Genomic DNA, 12,828 nt, shown 5'->3' on the forward strand with positions numbered 1-12,828 from the left:
AGCCCCCTTTTCAGGATGATAGATTGCTCACTTGGGCAAACAGCCTATTTCTCAAACAACTTTTTACTCATCAAGACTCAAATATTCAAGATTTATGTCTACCAGGCCTAGAATACTACATCACAAACTTGGCCTGGTCCTTCTTAGATGCCATCCTGCGAAACCTGCCTTAGAGACACCGACCCCCTGAAAGCTCCTCCTGGACCTTCCCCACCTGACACACCAAGAGTGTCTTCACGGTGGTTCTCTCCCTCCTGCAGCTGGTTTAACCATCTTAGCTTGGTTCATTGGCAGGTTTTTCTGGTGGTCTTTTGGAGAAGTTGGCAGTTGACAATGATCACTGAGGTACCGTTACCAGCCCTGGACTTCATCCACATGAAAGGGACATAAATTTCTGTCTTGTCATGACCCTTTACTTTGCTGTTTTGGTCACTGACAGCTGAACCTGACCCACTAACTACACTGTTCACTTCCATTTCATACTATCCTCATCTTTATGCCTCACACTGTGTCTGACACACTGTTGCATACGTTAAAAGGACGAGGACTGGATCTCTTCCTTTAACTCTGCAGTATGGGGCTCAGTAGTTTCTTGTAGATTTCGGACACCTACCCATTAAAACTGTTTGAAGAACAATCAAACCCACCATAACTTATTTACCTAAATAAGCGTTGTTGTTTTCAAATTATTCATCATGGGGCTCTATTCATATATCTTAATATGGCTATTGCCGAAGATGTGCAAAAACCTCTTTTGTACAATAATTGTCTTGATTTCCCATCCTCAGTGGTGAAAAGCCATCTTTTCATGAAAAGTGTTTTAGTGTGGATAATTTTAAACATATACAAACGTGGACAGAATAATATAATGCACAGTTATCAATTTAGGACAAAATCTTGTTCTATCCAAGCCCTTCCTCCTTCCCTTTTCCATCTGGATTACTTTGAAGCTAATCCCAGAGACTGCATCTTTTCATTCAGAAATATACTGCTCTCAAAAATTAAAGGATATTTAAAAAAAAATTAAGGGATATTTCAAAATGAATATGAAGCGATAAAATATCCCCTAATTTTTGTGAGCAGTATATTTCAGCTATCTCAAAAGATAAGGCTTTAAAAAAATATTAGCCAGGAGTACACTTTCCACTTAAGACTGAAGAATGTGCTTCCCTGGCTAGAGCTGAGAAACACGAAGATGCCTTGCCAGAGCAGAGTAAAGCAGGCCAGACCTGACTGGACCGTGGAGGAGCAGAGGGGGCTTCTAGCCGGAGAGGGACACACCTGGCCCCAGAACTGTTTCGCAGTTGTGCTCTATCACATTTGCGCTTCTTTTTGCACTAAATAAAGTTTCCTTCTTTTTTGCCTCCCCAAATTAGCCATAATATCATTATCCCACTTAAAAAAGTAATACTAATTTCTCTATCGTATGATCAAATAACATTTAACCTTTCCTATTTTGTAATTTGTTTTTACTACTTTATTTGTTAAAATCAAAGTGGAAATAGTTTACAAATGGCATCTAGTGGATGTTTCAGGTCTGTTTAAAATTTTTAATTGAAGTATAGAAAAAAAAGCATATGAATCATAAATGTATATAGCTCAATGAATTCCCCAACCTCTTTTAATCTACAGATTGGTCCTTATCCTTCTTTTTTTTCCTTTGGAATTTATTTGGTAAAGAATATGCTTGTTGTGTAGAGTTTCCCAATCTATACTTAACTGGTTGTGTGTCCATGGTATCATTTGGCATGCTCCTCTGTTCTCTATTTCCTGTAAATTGGTGGTTACATCTACAGCCTTATCAGATCGGGTCATTTTTTTTTTAATTTTTTTTTTAATTCATTTTTTGAGAGGAAAGAGAGGAGAGAGAGGGAGAGAGAGAAAGAAGGGAGGAGGAGCTGGAAGCATCAACTCCCATATGTGCCTTGACCAGGCAAGCCCAGGGTTTTGAACCGGCAACTCAGTGTTTCCAGGTTGACGCCTTATCCACTGAGCCACCACAGGTCAGGCAGATCAGGTCATTTTTTTGGCAAACTTCCTAGGTGCTACTGTTTATGCCTATCAGTAGGTTCGTCATTCCAGGGTTGTTTCTTTCTGAAAGCATCTTTTGAAGGTGGATGTTACAAATAGGGAAAAGACAGTCCAAGCTGTTTAGGGAGAAGTGTGGGTGATCAAGCTGGTAAATATGGTTGCCTGAGTTGAAAAGTTGTTATCAAGTAATGAATGATTTTCTTGTGAGGTTGGTAAATTGTCCCTGAAGGAAACTCCAAAACAGTTCCAAAAATATCTGTGTAATGGCAGCATCAAATGTACAGACATCCAGAGTGACTAAGGCGAACGGAACAACAGTGACATTGATAGAGAAATTGTATGTTGGTTATAAACCCAGCCTTGCTGTGTGGGTGGACGCTTGTGGTGTCCCTCTCTAGTCATGAGCTCCTCTTAAGGACACCTAAACGTTACAGTGTGTATCACCCTTGTGTTTTCAAGGGTGGAACCGCAGCTCTCTTGCTGAAATGCTGCCCTCAAATCCTCAAAGGGCAGATCCTGGCTCCTGTCTTTGTTCATCCCGCAGACTGGACGTGTAGAAAGGTTGCTGCTGGGTCACACCCAGTCCCTCCCCAGCCCTGGCGTTTGCTTCATTGGAGAGAATGTGGTCAGGGCACTGCAGGGGAAATGCTGTTTCTGAGCGGCCAACAAGAAATGGGGAAGCACGGGGGGACCTTCAGCTCCGACCAGACTGGGGGTAGGCTCTCAGAGCAGGCGGGCTAGCCAGAAGGCCCCTGGTTATTTCGACACCTCAGAGACTTCCCTGTTCCAGTTCACAGAACTCTTCTGGGTCCTTGCACGCAGCCCATTGTGTCTTGCCGTGGGCCCGCCCCGTGACGTAAACTGGGCGGAGCCAGCGTCCTTGGGCGAGACCAGCCAGACCTTAGAACCGACCCAGGCTTGGAGCTCCTCCCAAGCCCGCAGGCCCGGAGTTGGCGCCTGCGCATCTGGGCCAGGACGCGCTTGTCTCCCATCTCCCCTCCCCCCTCTCTAGCAACCGTCGTCGCGCCCTCTTCAGCCACCTCCGCCGCGTTCGCGCACGCGTGCCGCTTCCGGCCTTTCGGCTCCGCCTCCCGTCACCCGTAACAACCACTGGAGCCTCGCTGTGCCCCTCCCGCCCCCGCCCCTCCCCGCCCACTCCCCGGAACCGGTGGCAGAGCGGCGGCCGCGGGTGGTAGCACGGCGACGGCACCACGGAGCCTCCGGGATGAGTGCCTCCCTTCGCCCTGCGTTCCGGGCCTGGCCCTGCTGACAGAGGTAGGCGCGCGTCGCCGCGGAGGGCTCCGAGAGGGCCCCTGGCGCGGCCCTTCCCGTCGGCGCGGGGCTTTCATGGCCGCCTCTGCGCCCGGCCCACCCTTCCCGTTCCCCCCGGTTCCCCCCTGCTCCCTTGGGCTGCCTAGGCCCGCCACAGCCCTGCCCCCTCGCCACTACTCCTGTCTGGTAGCCCCGCCCCACCCCACCCCACCCCCACCCCGCCTGGCTTCCCACTCCGCGACTCCTCCTTGCTGGAAACGGAGTTTGGGGCTTGAGCCGTCCCTGGCGCACCTCCCCGGGCCGGCCTGGGCTGGGGGCCCACCGGAGTCGCCGCGCTGGACCCCCTGACCGACGATCCAAGGGCCCGGCCGCCCCTCGTTCCTGCTCGGGATGGACTTACTGGCTGTGGCCATTGGCTAATTTTTAAGGACCGATTGTCCTGCAATAGAAGGGGCTCTGGGCCTGGGTGCCACTTGGCCATGGTAACTCCGGATTCCCACGTAGGACGTTTCCCTGGACCCGAGCACCCGAAGCTGGAAACTGGCAGGAGTTCACAAGCTTGGGAATTAGCAGGTTCTTTAGCGTAGTCACTTTGGGTTTTGCCGGGCGGTGGAATTCTGAATGGATGTCACAGTACCTTAGCCAAGAATTCTGCATTTCTGTCCCCCCACCCTCACTCGCTTTTTATACTCGATGATCACCCTCCTCCTTATTGGGAGATACTGTAACTCTAAAATAATTTTCCCAATTATATTTTTAAAAGGTTATGGAATTCCTACTGTACACCAACCAAACAGAAGGTGGTCCCAGTGCACCAGGACCTGCCAGTTCCAGAATGGAGATTAATGACGTCTTCCAGTTGAGTGTGGCCGAGAACTCAGGAGTTGGCTCTTGAGTCTCATGATTTTGGAACTGGAAGTCTTTCAAGATTATCTCACCCCAGACCTCATTTTACAGAGGTGAAACTGAGTCCCAGGGAAGTCAAATGACTTGCTGGAGATCACCCAGAGTTCATCTCTAGCAGTTTTCAGAGTCAGGCAGTGCCCTTTTCCACCATAACCTGTTCCTTCTTAGAGGGATGCTAACCAAACATACCAGAGAAAGTGCCAGACCTGTTTAAATATAATACTGTAGATAGGAATCTTGCAAAAGAGAGTCTGTCTTTGTAATTTTTTTGTTTTGTTTTTTTGTGTCTAGACTGTGGGCTCTTCGAGGATATTCCATTTCTACTTTTGAGTATTCACTCACCATACTCCACGTAAAATAACATTCTTAATGATTATTCTCTGCAGGACAGGTAGGCTCTTTGGATTTATTTTTCTTTCTCACTTTTAAATAGGGAAGTAAAGTCACAACAGAAGAGTCCAGTTAAAAGTGTGTCTTCAGAAAAACTCATGTAGACTGGGACAGGAGTGAGTTCCTTGGTCTGTGAAGTAGGTGCCAATGTTTAATTGATTGCCTACCAATCTTACAGCTGTTTGAGGCTGGAAAACTTCAGTGGAGCCTCTGGCTGGGGTTTCTGGTGTCTCTGAAATTGCAGTCTGTGCAGTTCGAAAGTGGGCATTGACAAGCTTCCTTGGAAGCTAGCTTTAGAGGAGTAGTCCATAATTTGAGCTAACAATGGTACTTCTTTTCACTTTGTTCTCCACTTTTAAATTTCTGTGTAGCCCCGCACTTAATATCCTAAAGCCATCATTTTTATTTGGCTTCTCCTGGAAGTTGTTGAAGAGAAAACAACTCAAGAACTAATCATATCAGTTATCAGAATAATCCGATCATAGCATTTGACTGGTGGAAAGGACTAACCCAGGGCAGCCCTGGGAGAGGTCCAGAGAGACAGAGGCAGGAACAGAATCTTTCAAACCTCAGAGCAGGGCTGTTTCCCTCATTCTGCTTGGGCTTCCTTCAACTTATCAGTCTTACTACTTTCTCCTACATCTGCTGCCATCTCTTGTTTTTTGTGTCCATACAATTACGACCTGCTGAGGTTCCCTTCCACCCTTAGACTGTAGCATGATTTGGAAATGCAGACTTAATTTTTAACAATTCATGGTTATTTATCACATATGTTTGTGTTTTGCAGGTGAGAGAGGATTGCTATTATATTACAATCATGGTGCAGAAATACCAATCACCAGTGCGGGTGTATAAACACCCCTTTGAATTAATTATGGCTGTAAGTACTTAAAGTTTACTCTTTGGCTTATGTTCTTTAAGTATTTGGATTTGATGATCTATAAACTGATGTTCATTTTATTGTTTGTCTCCATTGCTCCATTTGTATTTACTCTATTTTTTTGTGCTTATGAACTGTATCTAGATTTTGTGAAATGTTTTAAACTCTTAAGTCTCTGAAAATAAAAATCTGCACATTTGTTTTTTAAAAATGCACCTCAGGTTAATATATGAATTTGAGTTGATTCTCCCTTTAGAAGTACAGAACAGAAGTGGGATTGTAACTATATACTTCTTCCTCTGGATTCTGCTGGTTTTTTGTTCATTAAAGTATAAAAAGGATGTGGAGAGTGGAATTTCCCTCTGCTGCTCTTTGGAAGAGTGCTGTGGTCATGAGTGAATTCCTTTTACCTTGAACTGAGTTGAGCACTATAGGACAGAGTTTAATTTACATTATTCTAATAACTCTGCTGAATTAGTTTGCCCCCCAGCATCAAATTCATGAGTCTTATTAGAATTCCAATAATGGGGTCACTAAAATTAATTTTTTGTTATTTACCTGAAGAGTTTGCCTGAAAATAAGCATTTCACTTGATGCAAAACAAAAGAAACCCATTTCCAGTCACTTTTAGATTACTATAGGATATTCTTTCCCCTCTTCTGTACCATTTTGCTACTGAGGTATAATGTACACATAGGAAATGCTTCTCTAATGAACATACAGCCTGATGGAAATGTCAGATTGAACCAAGATCAAGAATCACAACATACCACCCCCGTCAGAAGCCCCACTCAGTCCCTTTCATCCCCTTCCCCACCCCCCTTTTTTGACGTTGAACACCATGGAGGAATGTTAGCTCTTTCTGTTCTATATATAAATTGAAACTCAGGTGTTTTTGCATCTGGCTTCTGCTCTGCATTGTTTATGAGGTTTATCCAGATCAATCTAGTTTTGGAGAACAAAAATCTCAAGTCCTCCCAAGGGAATAATTTATTTTTTTTAATTGAGATATAATTTACTTAGAGTGGAATGGTCACATGGTAGGTGTACAGTTTGATCAGTATTGACAAAAAAGTGACCCACACCTCTTGTCAAGATTAGACCCTTTCCATCCATTACCTCAGAAAGTTCCCTGTGTTTCTTCTCTGTCTGGTCTGAGACTTTTTGTTTATTTTCTCTCTGTGTGAGTGGTCCTTTTTCCCTTAAATACCAGACTGTTCAGTAGTTTATGATAATGGCTTATCGAAAGGCTTGTGTCCTGCTTGCATGTCCTGTGTGCTGGTTTGGCTTTTGGTTGTCCAGAGCGAAGACCCAGTCCAGCATGCCCAAGGAGTATTGTTAGTGGGAACAGTGCTGCTTGTGTGATAGGAAGGGCACAGACATCCAGGAATCTGTGCTGGGGTGGGCTGAGCTATGAGTATGGCTTGGAGGGTGGTTCCCGGCAGTGCTGGTGCTGGGGGCCTCCAGCAGTTGTTTCTAGAACTTTACCTCCTGTGTGCATGAGTCTCTCTCCCCGCCACCAACTGGCTGCTCTGCTTACTCCTCGTGTTCCTTCCTTTGGGGCGTCAGCTCATGTGCTCTGTCAGCTGGTCAAACCTTCTGGTCCCAATCCAACTTTGTGGCATTTCTTGCATTCTTTCAGTTTCTAAGTGATCAATTCTTGTCACATTTCCTAGTTCAGATTCTAGAGAGAGACTTAATCTGGTCATCTTTCCCCTGGACCTAGAATCCAGGTTACTGGGCAGCCTGTGAATTGCTTGCCTGGTGGGAGGCAGAAAGGCAGATGGTGTGAGACAGTGTGGTGGGGGGAGTGGGGGTGGGTATCATAGCTGGTACATTATGTTTTCCAAAATGGTCACTATGATTTTCAAAGCTTGATGCAACCCTGAGAGTTTGAGGCAAAGGTTGTGATGGTGTCCTCTGCAAACAGATTAAATAAAGAGGTATTTTGATTGTTTATAGTTCAGCTTCCTTATTTTTCTTACCTTACTGTTTTTAGAATGGTAATAGGGCCTGGCTGGGTAGCTCAGTTGAGGTAGAGTTTTGTTATGACATGCTGAGGTTGTGGGTTTGATCGTTGGTTAGGGCACCTGCAAGAATCAGTCAATGACAGTATGAATAAATGAAACAACAGTGGATGTTTCTCTCTCTCCCATACATTCCCTCTCAGAATCAATCAATCAATCAATAAAATTAAAAAAAATAGGTAGTTTGTTCTGCCAACTTTACACATGGATTTACAGAAGAATTTGAAAGTCAAAACCACTCCCCCAGCCTTTTAAAATTAACTCAGTGTTAAATTGCTTTTGTTTTAAGGCAGTAGTAATTTTCTTTTTAGTTGTTAGAATATACTTGTAACCTGAAAATAAAGTATGCCTTTTTCCTTACAGAATTACAAAGAAGCTAGTATTTGTTAAGTCTTTAGTGGTTTTTGTATAGTGTCATTTGCCACTTTTCTTATGTAATTGACATAAAACCCTTTGTATTTAATTTACTTTGCTTTACTTTTATTTTTATTGAGAAAAAATAGTATAATAGAGTGACTCTGAAATGTTCTTTTCAACTCTTTCAGAGGAAGGAGAGAGATACGCAGTTAAAATGAGAATAGAGCTGTAGTTAGCTTCAGCTGAAATATTTGTGAGAGAACCCAGACCAGTAATCACAGGATGTGACGGTGAACAAAGGAGATTGTTTGGTGGCCAGCCTGTGGAATCCATCCGTGTATCTAATCCTAATTTACAGGGATCCCAGAAGGAGAAAGACTGTTGGAGAAAATGCCGCAGTCTACCTAATGCCCTTGTCTGTTTTAACTGAGAAGTTGTTTGTGTAACTTAGTATTGCCAGAAAAAATTTTTAAAAATTTTATTTATTCATTTTAGAGAGGAGAGAGAAAGAGAGAGAGAGACAGAGAGGGGGAGAGAGAGGAGAGAGAGACAGAGAGAGAAGGTGGGGAGGAGCTGGAAGCATCAACTCCCATATGTGCCTGACCAGGCAAGCCCAGGGTTTCGAACCGGCGACCTCAGCATTTCCAGGTCGACGCTTTATCCACTGCGCCACCACAGGTAGTATTGCCAGAAAATTGCTTCCATAACAAATGCTTAGTGTGATAGGTACATGGTGGGTATCTAATATGTTGTTTGAATTTTGATTGACTTAATGAAAAATTATTTCTTTTGGGTCAATATACTGATAGCCTTAAGAAATCATGTTAATGTTCTCATTAATTCATTTGAATTAAATACAAACAAAGTTGAAGTGGAACTTTTCAACAGACATTTGTGACATTAGGGGGATTCTTTGTTAGATATTAATCCAGAAACATTATGTTACAGCTTCTCTAAACTGAAAACTCACCTAACTCGAGCCCCTTTTGAGGTGAGGAATCTGAGTCAGAGTTCCAGCTTATGGAATTAGCTGTGGAGATCAGGTTTTTTTTTTTTTTAATTGAGTGATTGTAGAGAGTGAGAAACATCAAATCTGTTCCTGTATGTGCCCAGACTGCGATTGAATGGGCAACCTCTGTGCATTGGAGCGATACTGACCAACCAAGCTGTCTAGCCAGGGCAAGTTCTGACCCTGGAGTTGAGTATTCTGTGTATCATGCCATGTGTTTCTCACCCCACTCACCCCAGCATTGTAGTAATGTGTGTCCTGGAAAGCTTAATGAAGGTTCTTGTCCTTGACAATGTCTTACCAGTCTCAGCCAAGAACATTTCCTGGGGCTACTCTACCTGACTTGTGGGGGAGAATTTAATCAGTTAAGGACATTCCGATTGATTGTGCCTTGAAGGATTTGTGACTCCACAGAGAGGAACTTAGGAGGGGAGGTAGGATTCTGGATGTTTGGGTTAGAGTGCTTCATTCTGAAATTTGTAAGGTAAAACACAAATTTGAAAACAAACATTTCAAGTACAACTTTTTTCTGCCTGATGTTAATGGCCCCTTACTAAACGATACACAGGGAAAAAGAAAGGAGACAGAGAGTCAATGACGTGCCCTGTAGGAGGGTGGCATGGACGAGGACGGATAGGGCGCAGAATGGAGAAGTGAGGGAGAGAAGACAGCATGAGTCCCCTTCTGGAACAGGTGTATCTCTCGTAACAGTCACAAGTGAGGGGAGGACTTATCTGTGATTCTTTCTCTCACCTAAGGACATACAGCTGTCATTAGGAGAGGCTCCATGACTTCCTGTAACATTCCACAAGTCACTGGTCCCATTCCTACTGGTTTTCCATTACCACAACAAATTGTCACATAGTTTTGTCCTCTCTTCAGCCATCCACTCTCCCCAGTTTCCCTTTCTCATTAGTGTGTCCTGAAGCCCTTCACCATCTGTGTTCCTAGTAGACACCACCTTTAGATTGCACCTTCATGTCCTTTCTTTCCAGCACTGCTATCATTGCTCCAGCCTAAGCCCTCATCTCTTTGGAGGGAAAGACCCAAGTTTACTTGTTATTTTCTTTTATAGTGACTTAAACCAGCACAGATTTATTATTTTAAAATTAGTTCTTGAAGTCAGAGGTCTGCAGTGGGTCCCACTGGGATAAAATTAAGGTGTGAGCATCACTGCTTTCCTTCCCGATGCTCTAGGGGAGAGTTCATTGTCTTTCCAGTTTCCAGATGCTGCCTGTTTTTGGCTCATGATCCCCTTGCTCCATCTTGGAAGTAAAATATGGCAGCCAAATCCTTATCACATGATGTCTTACTCACCTCATTTTCTTACAACTTTGTTTTTTCTTTTTTTTGTATTTTTCCGAAGCTGGAAACGGGAAGAGACAGTCAGACAGACTCCCACATGCGCCCGACCGGGATCCACCCAGCACGCCCACCAGGGGGCGACGCTCTGCCCCTCTGGGGCATCGCTCTGTTGCGACCAGAGCCACTCTAGCGCCTGGGGCAGTGGCCAAGGAGCCATCCCCAGCGCCTGGGCCATCTTTGCTCCAATGTAGCCTTGGCTGCGGGAGGGAAAGAGAGAGACAGAGAGGAAGGAGAGGGGGAGGGGTGGAGAAGCAGATGGGTGCTTCTCCTGTGTGCCCTGGCCGGGAATCAAACCCGGGACTTCTGCACGCCAGGCCGACGCTCTACCACTGCAACCGGCCAGGGCCACAACTTTGTTTTTTTATGACAGAGAGAGAGGGACAGGGATAGATAGGGACTGACAGACAGGAAGGGAGAGAGATGAGAAGCATCAATTCTTTGTTGTGCCACTTTAGTTATTCATTGATTGCTTTCTCATATGTACCTTGACGGGGAGGGGGGACGCTATAGCAGAGCGAGTGACCCCTTGTTCAAGCCAGCGACCTTAGGCTTCAAGCCAGCAACCTTTGGGCTCAAGCCAGAGACCCTGAGTTCATGTCTATGATCCCACGCTCAAGCCAGCAGCCCCGTGCTCAAGCTAGTGAACCTGCACTCAAGCCACTGAGCCTGCACTCAAGCTGGGACCTCGGGGTTTCAAACCTGGGTCCTCTGCATCCCAGTTCAATGCTCTATCCACTGCACCACTGCCTGGTCAGGCTTTACTTAGAACTTTTATCCTGTTAGGTCATCTATGTTATTCTGCCAGACACTGAGTCCGTTTGTCAGCCCTCTGTTTTGGTGATCTCCAGTTTTTGGCATATCCTTCTGAACTCCTTTGCTTTTTCTCAAGGCCCTCCATGTCCTAATCTCTGTGCAACCTTATTTCACATGTTATGCAGACTTCCCAACAGAGACATTTAACTCTTTCCTGTACTGTCCTGGTTTGCCGCTCACAGTGTGTCCTCTCCTTCTCTCTCCCCCTTTCTTCTGACCTGATTTCCTTGTCTTCGAAGTTTGCCTCTTCCCATCTGTCTCTTGGAACCTCTTGGAATCTTACTGCTCCCCTATGCTCCGAGTTGCGGATCACACGTCCCTTTGCTCTGACTCCTTAGCGTAGTCACTGTTGGTTCTTGCACTTGTAATTCTCAAAGGTTTCTGGCCTTTTCTTTTTACATTTTTATAAATTATGCAAAACCCTGTTAATAAACACCATAATAGTAGTTTAAGGAATGTAATTTTATAGGTTGAATAACCAAAAAGCCTATTTGCCAGTGTACTGTTGATTATAAATGGCCACCACAACAAAATGTGCTTTTTTTGCTCTTCTTATCTCTTGTTTTATTTTTGTTTATTTCATTCTCTGTTCCTTTAGTCCTTTTGTCCTTTCTGCTCAGATTTCTCATGTCTTCCACTTTGCTATGGGACTGGACACCACTTTGGGCCTGGCCACAGACAGTGCTACAGCCCAGTAGCTAGGCCAGTTACTAGTCTGAGACTAGTGAGAACATGAAAAAATCAAACAGACCACTGAGATGAAGTGCGTAAGCCAGGGCCTGGTAATACCCATATCCTTCCTCTCTTTTCTGATATCCAGCCCTTTCCCACCTCCAAATACGAGGTGAAATGAATCAGTTTATATGTAAGGAGATGTACTTCTATTTAAGCTCTGTTTCATCCATTCGGATTTCACATATTCAAACAGCTAGGGAGACATGGAGGACCCTGGGGTAGACTTGTATGTTCAAATGCAGTCTGGCGGAGCCTCATGTTGAGTAAATCGAGTCTGGTTTTTTTTTGTTTTGTTTTTTTCTGAAGCTGGAAATGGGGAGAGACAGTCAGACAGACTCCCGCATGCGCCCGACCGGGATCCACCTGGCACGCCCACCAGGGGCGAAGCTCTCTGCCCACCAGGGGGCGATGCTCTGCCCCTTCGGAGCGTCGCTCTGCCGCGACCAGAGCCACTCTAGCGCCTGGGGCAGAGGCCAAGGAGCCATCCCCAGCGCCCGGGCCATCTTTGCTCCAATGTAGCCTTGGCTGCGGGAGGGGAAGAGAGAGACAGAGAGGAAGGAGGGGGAGGGGGTGGGGGTGGAGAAGCAAATGGGCGCTTCTCCTATGTGCCCTGTCCGGGAATCGAACCCGGTCCCCTGCACGCCAGGCCGACGCTCTACCGCTGAGCCAACCGTCCAGGGCCTCGAGTCTGTTTTTGTAGGGGAGGTGAGGTGTGCAGAAAGCTGGGAGGAAGAGTGCGTTCTGAGGAGGAGTGTGGGAACCGAGCCATCCTGTGCTTTCAGATCATTCCTCTGGTTGATTGGGGCAGAGGAGCACAGGGCCTACTGGAACTTGTTCTTGCCTCAGCCTTGCCTTCTCCTCCTCACTGTGTGGCAGTTGCTGCCTCCTGAAGCCCACCCTCCTCCCTGCTTTCCTTCCTGCTTAAGGTATTGAGCCCCTTCTCCCCTTTTCTCTCACTTTGTTTTTTCCTCTGACTTCACTCCCATGAGTAGTGGGTTTTCAGCATAATTTTAGTGACGGTTATTTCATCTACCTGAAGCACA

General features: G+C 45.5%; 1 protein-coding gene across 9 annotated transcripts in view; it reads left to right on the forward strand.

The window, feature by feature from the left end:
* Positions 1-3,149: 3,149 nt before the first annotated feature.
* SEC14L1 (SEC14 like lipid binding 1) overlaps positions 3,150-12,828 on the forward strand; it is a 59,834-nt gene continuing 50,155 nt past the window's right edge. For 3 of the 9 annotated variants that reach the window (XM_066238011.1, XM_066238004.1, XM_066238012.1), the window contains exons 1-4: positions 3,150-3,306; positions 4,067-4,262; positions 4,501-4,600; positions 5,387-5,479. In XM_066238011.1, coding sequence (XP_066094108.1) covers positions 5,417-5,479 — 63 coding nt within the window. In that variant the 5' untranslated portion in view covers positions 3,150-3,306; positions 4,067-4,262; positions 4,501-4,600; positions 5,387-5,416. Of the gene's footprint in view, positions 3,307-3,570; positions 3,877-4,066; positions 4,263-4,500; positions 4,601-4,661; positions 4,737-5,386; positions 5,480-12,828 lie in introns of those variants that run through there. The other 6 variants (XM_066238007.1, XM_066238005.1, XM_066238008.1 and 3 more) reach the window with 6 other exon arrangements.

This window comes from Saccopteryx bilineata, chromosome 6, assembly GCF_036850765.1.
Source record: "Saccopteryx bilineata isolate mSacBil1 chromosome 6, mSacBil1_pri_phased_curated, whole genome shotgun sequence".
In the NCBI taxonomy this organism is placed as follows: domain Eukaryota; kingdom Metazoa; phylum Chordata; class Mammalia; order Chiroptera; family Emballonuridae; genus Saccopteryx; species Saccopteryx bilineata.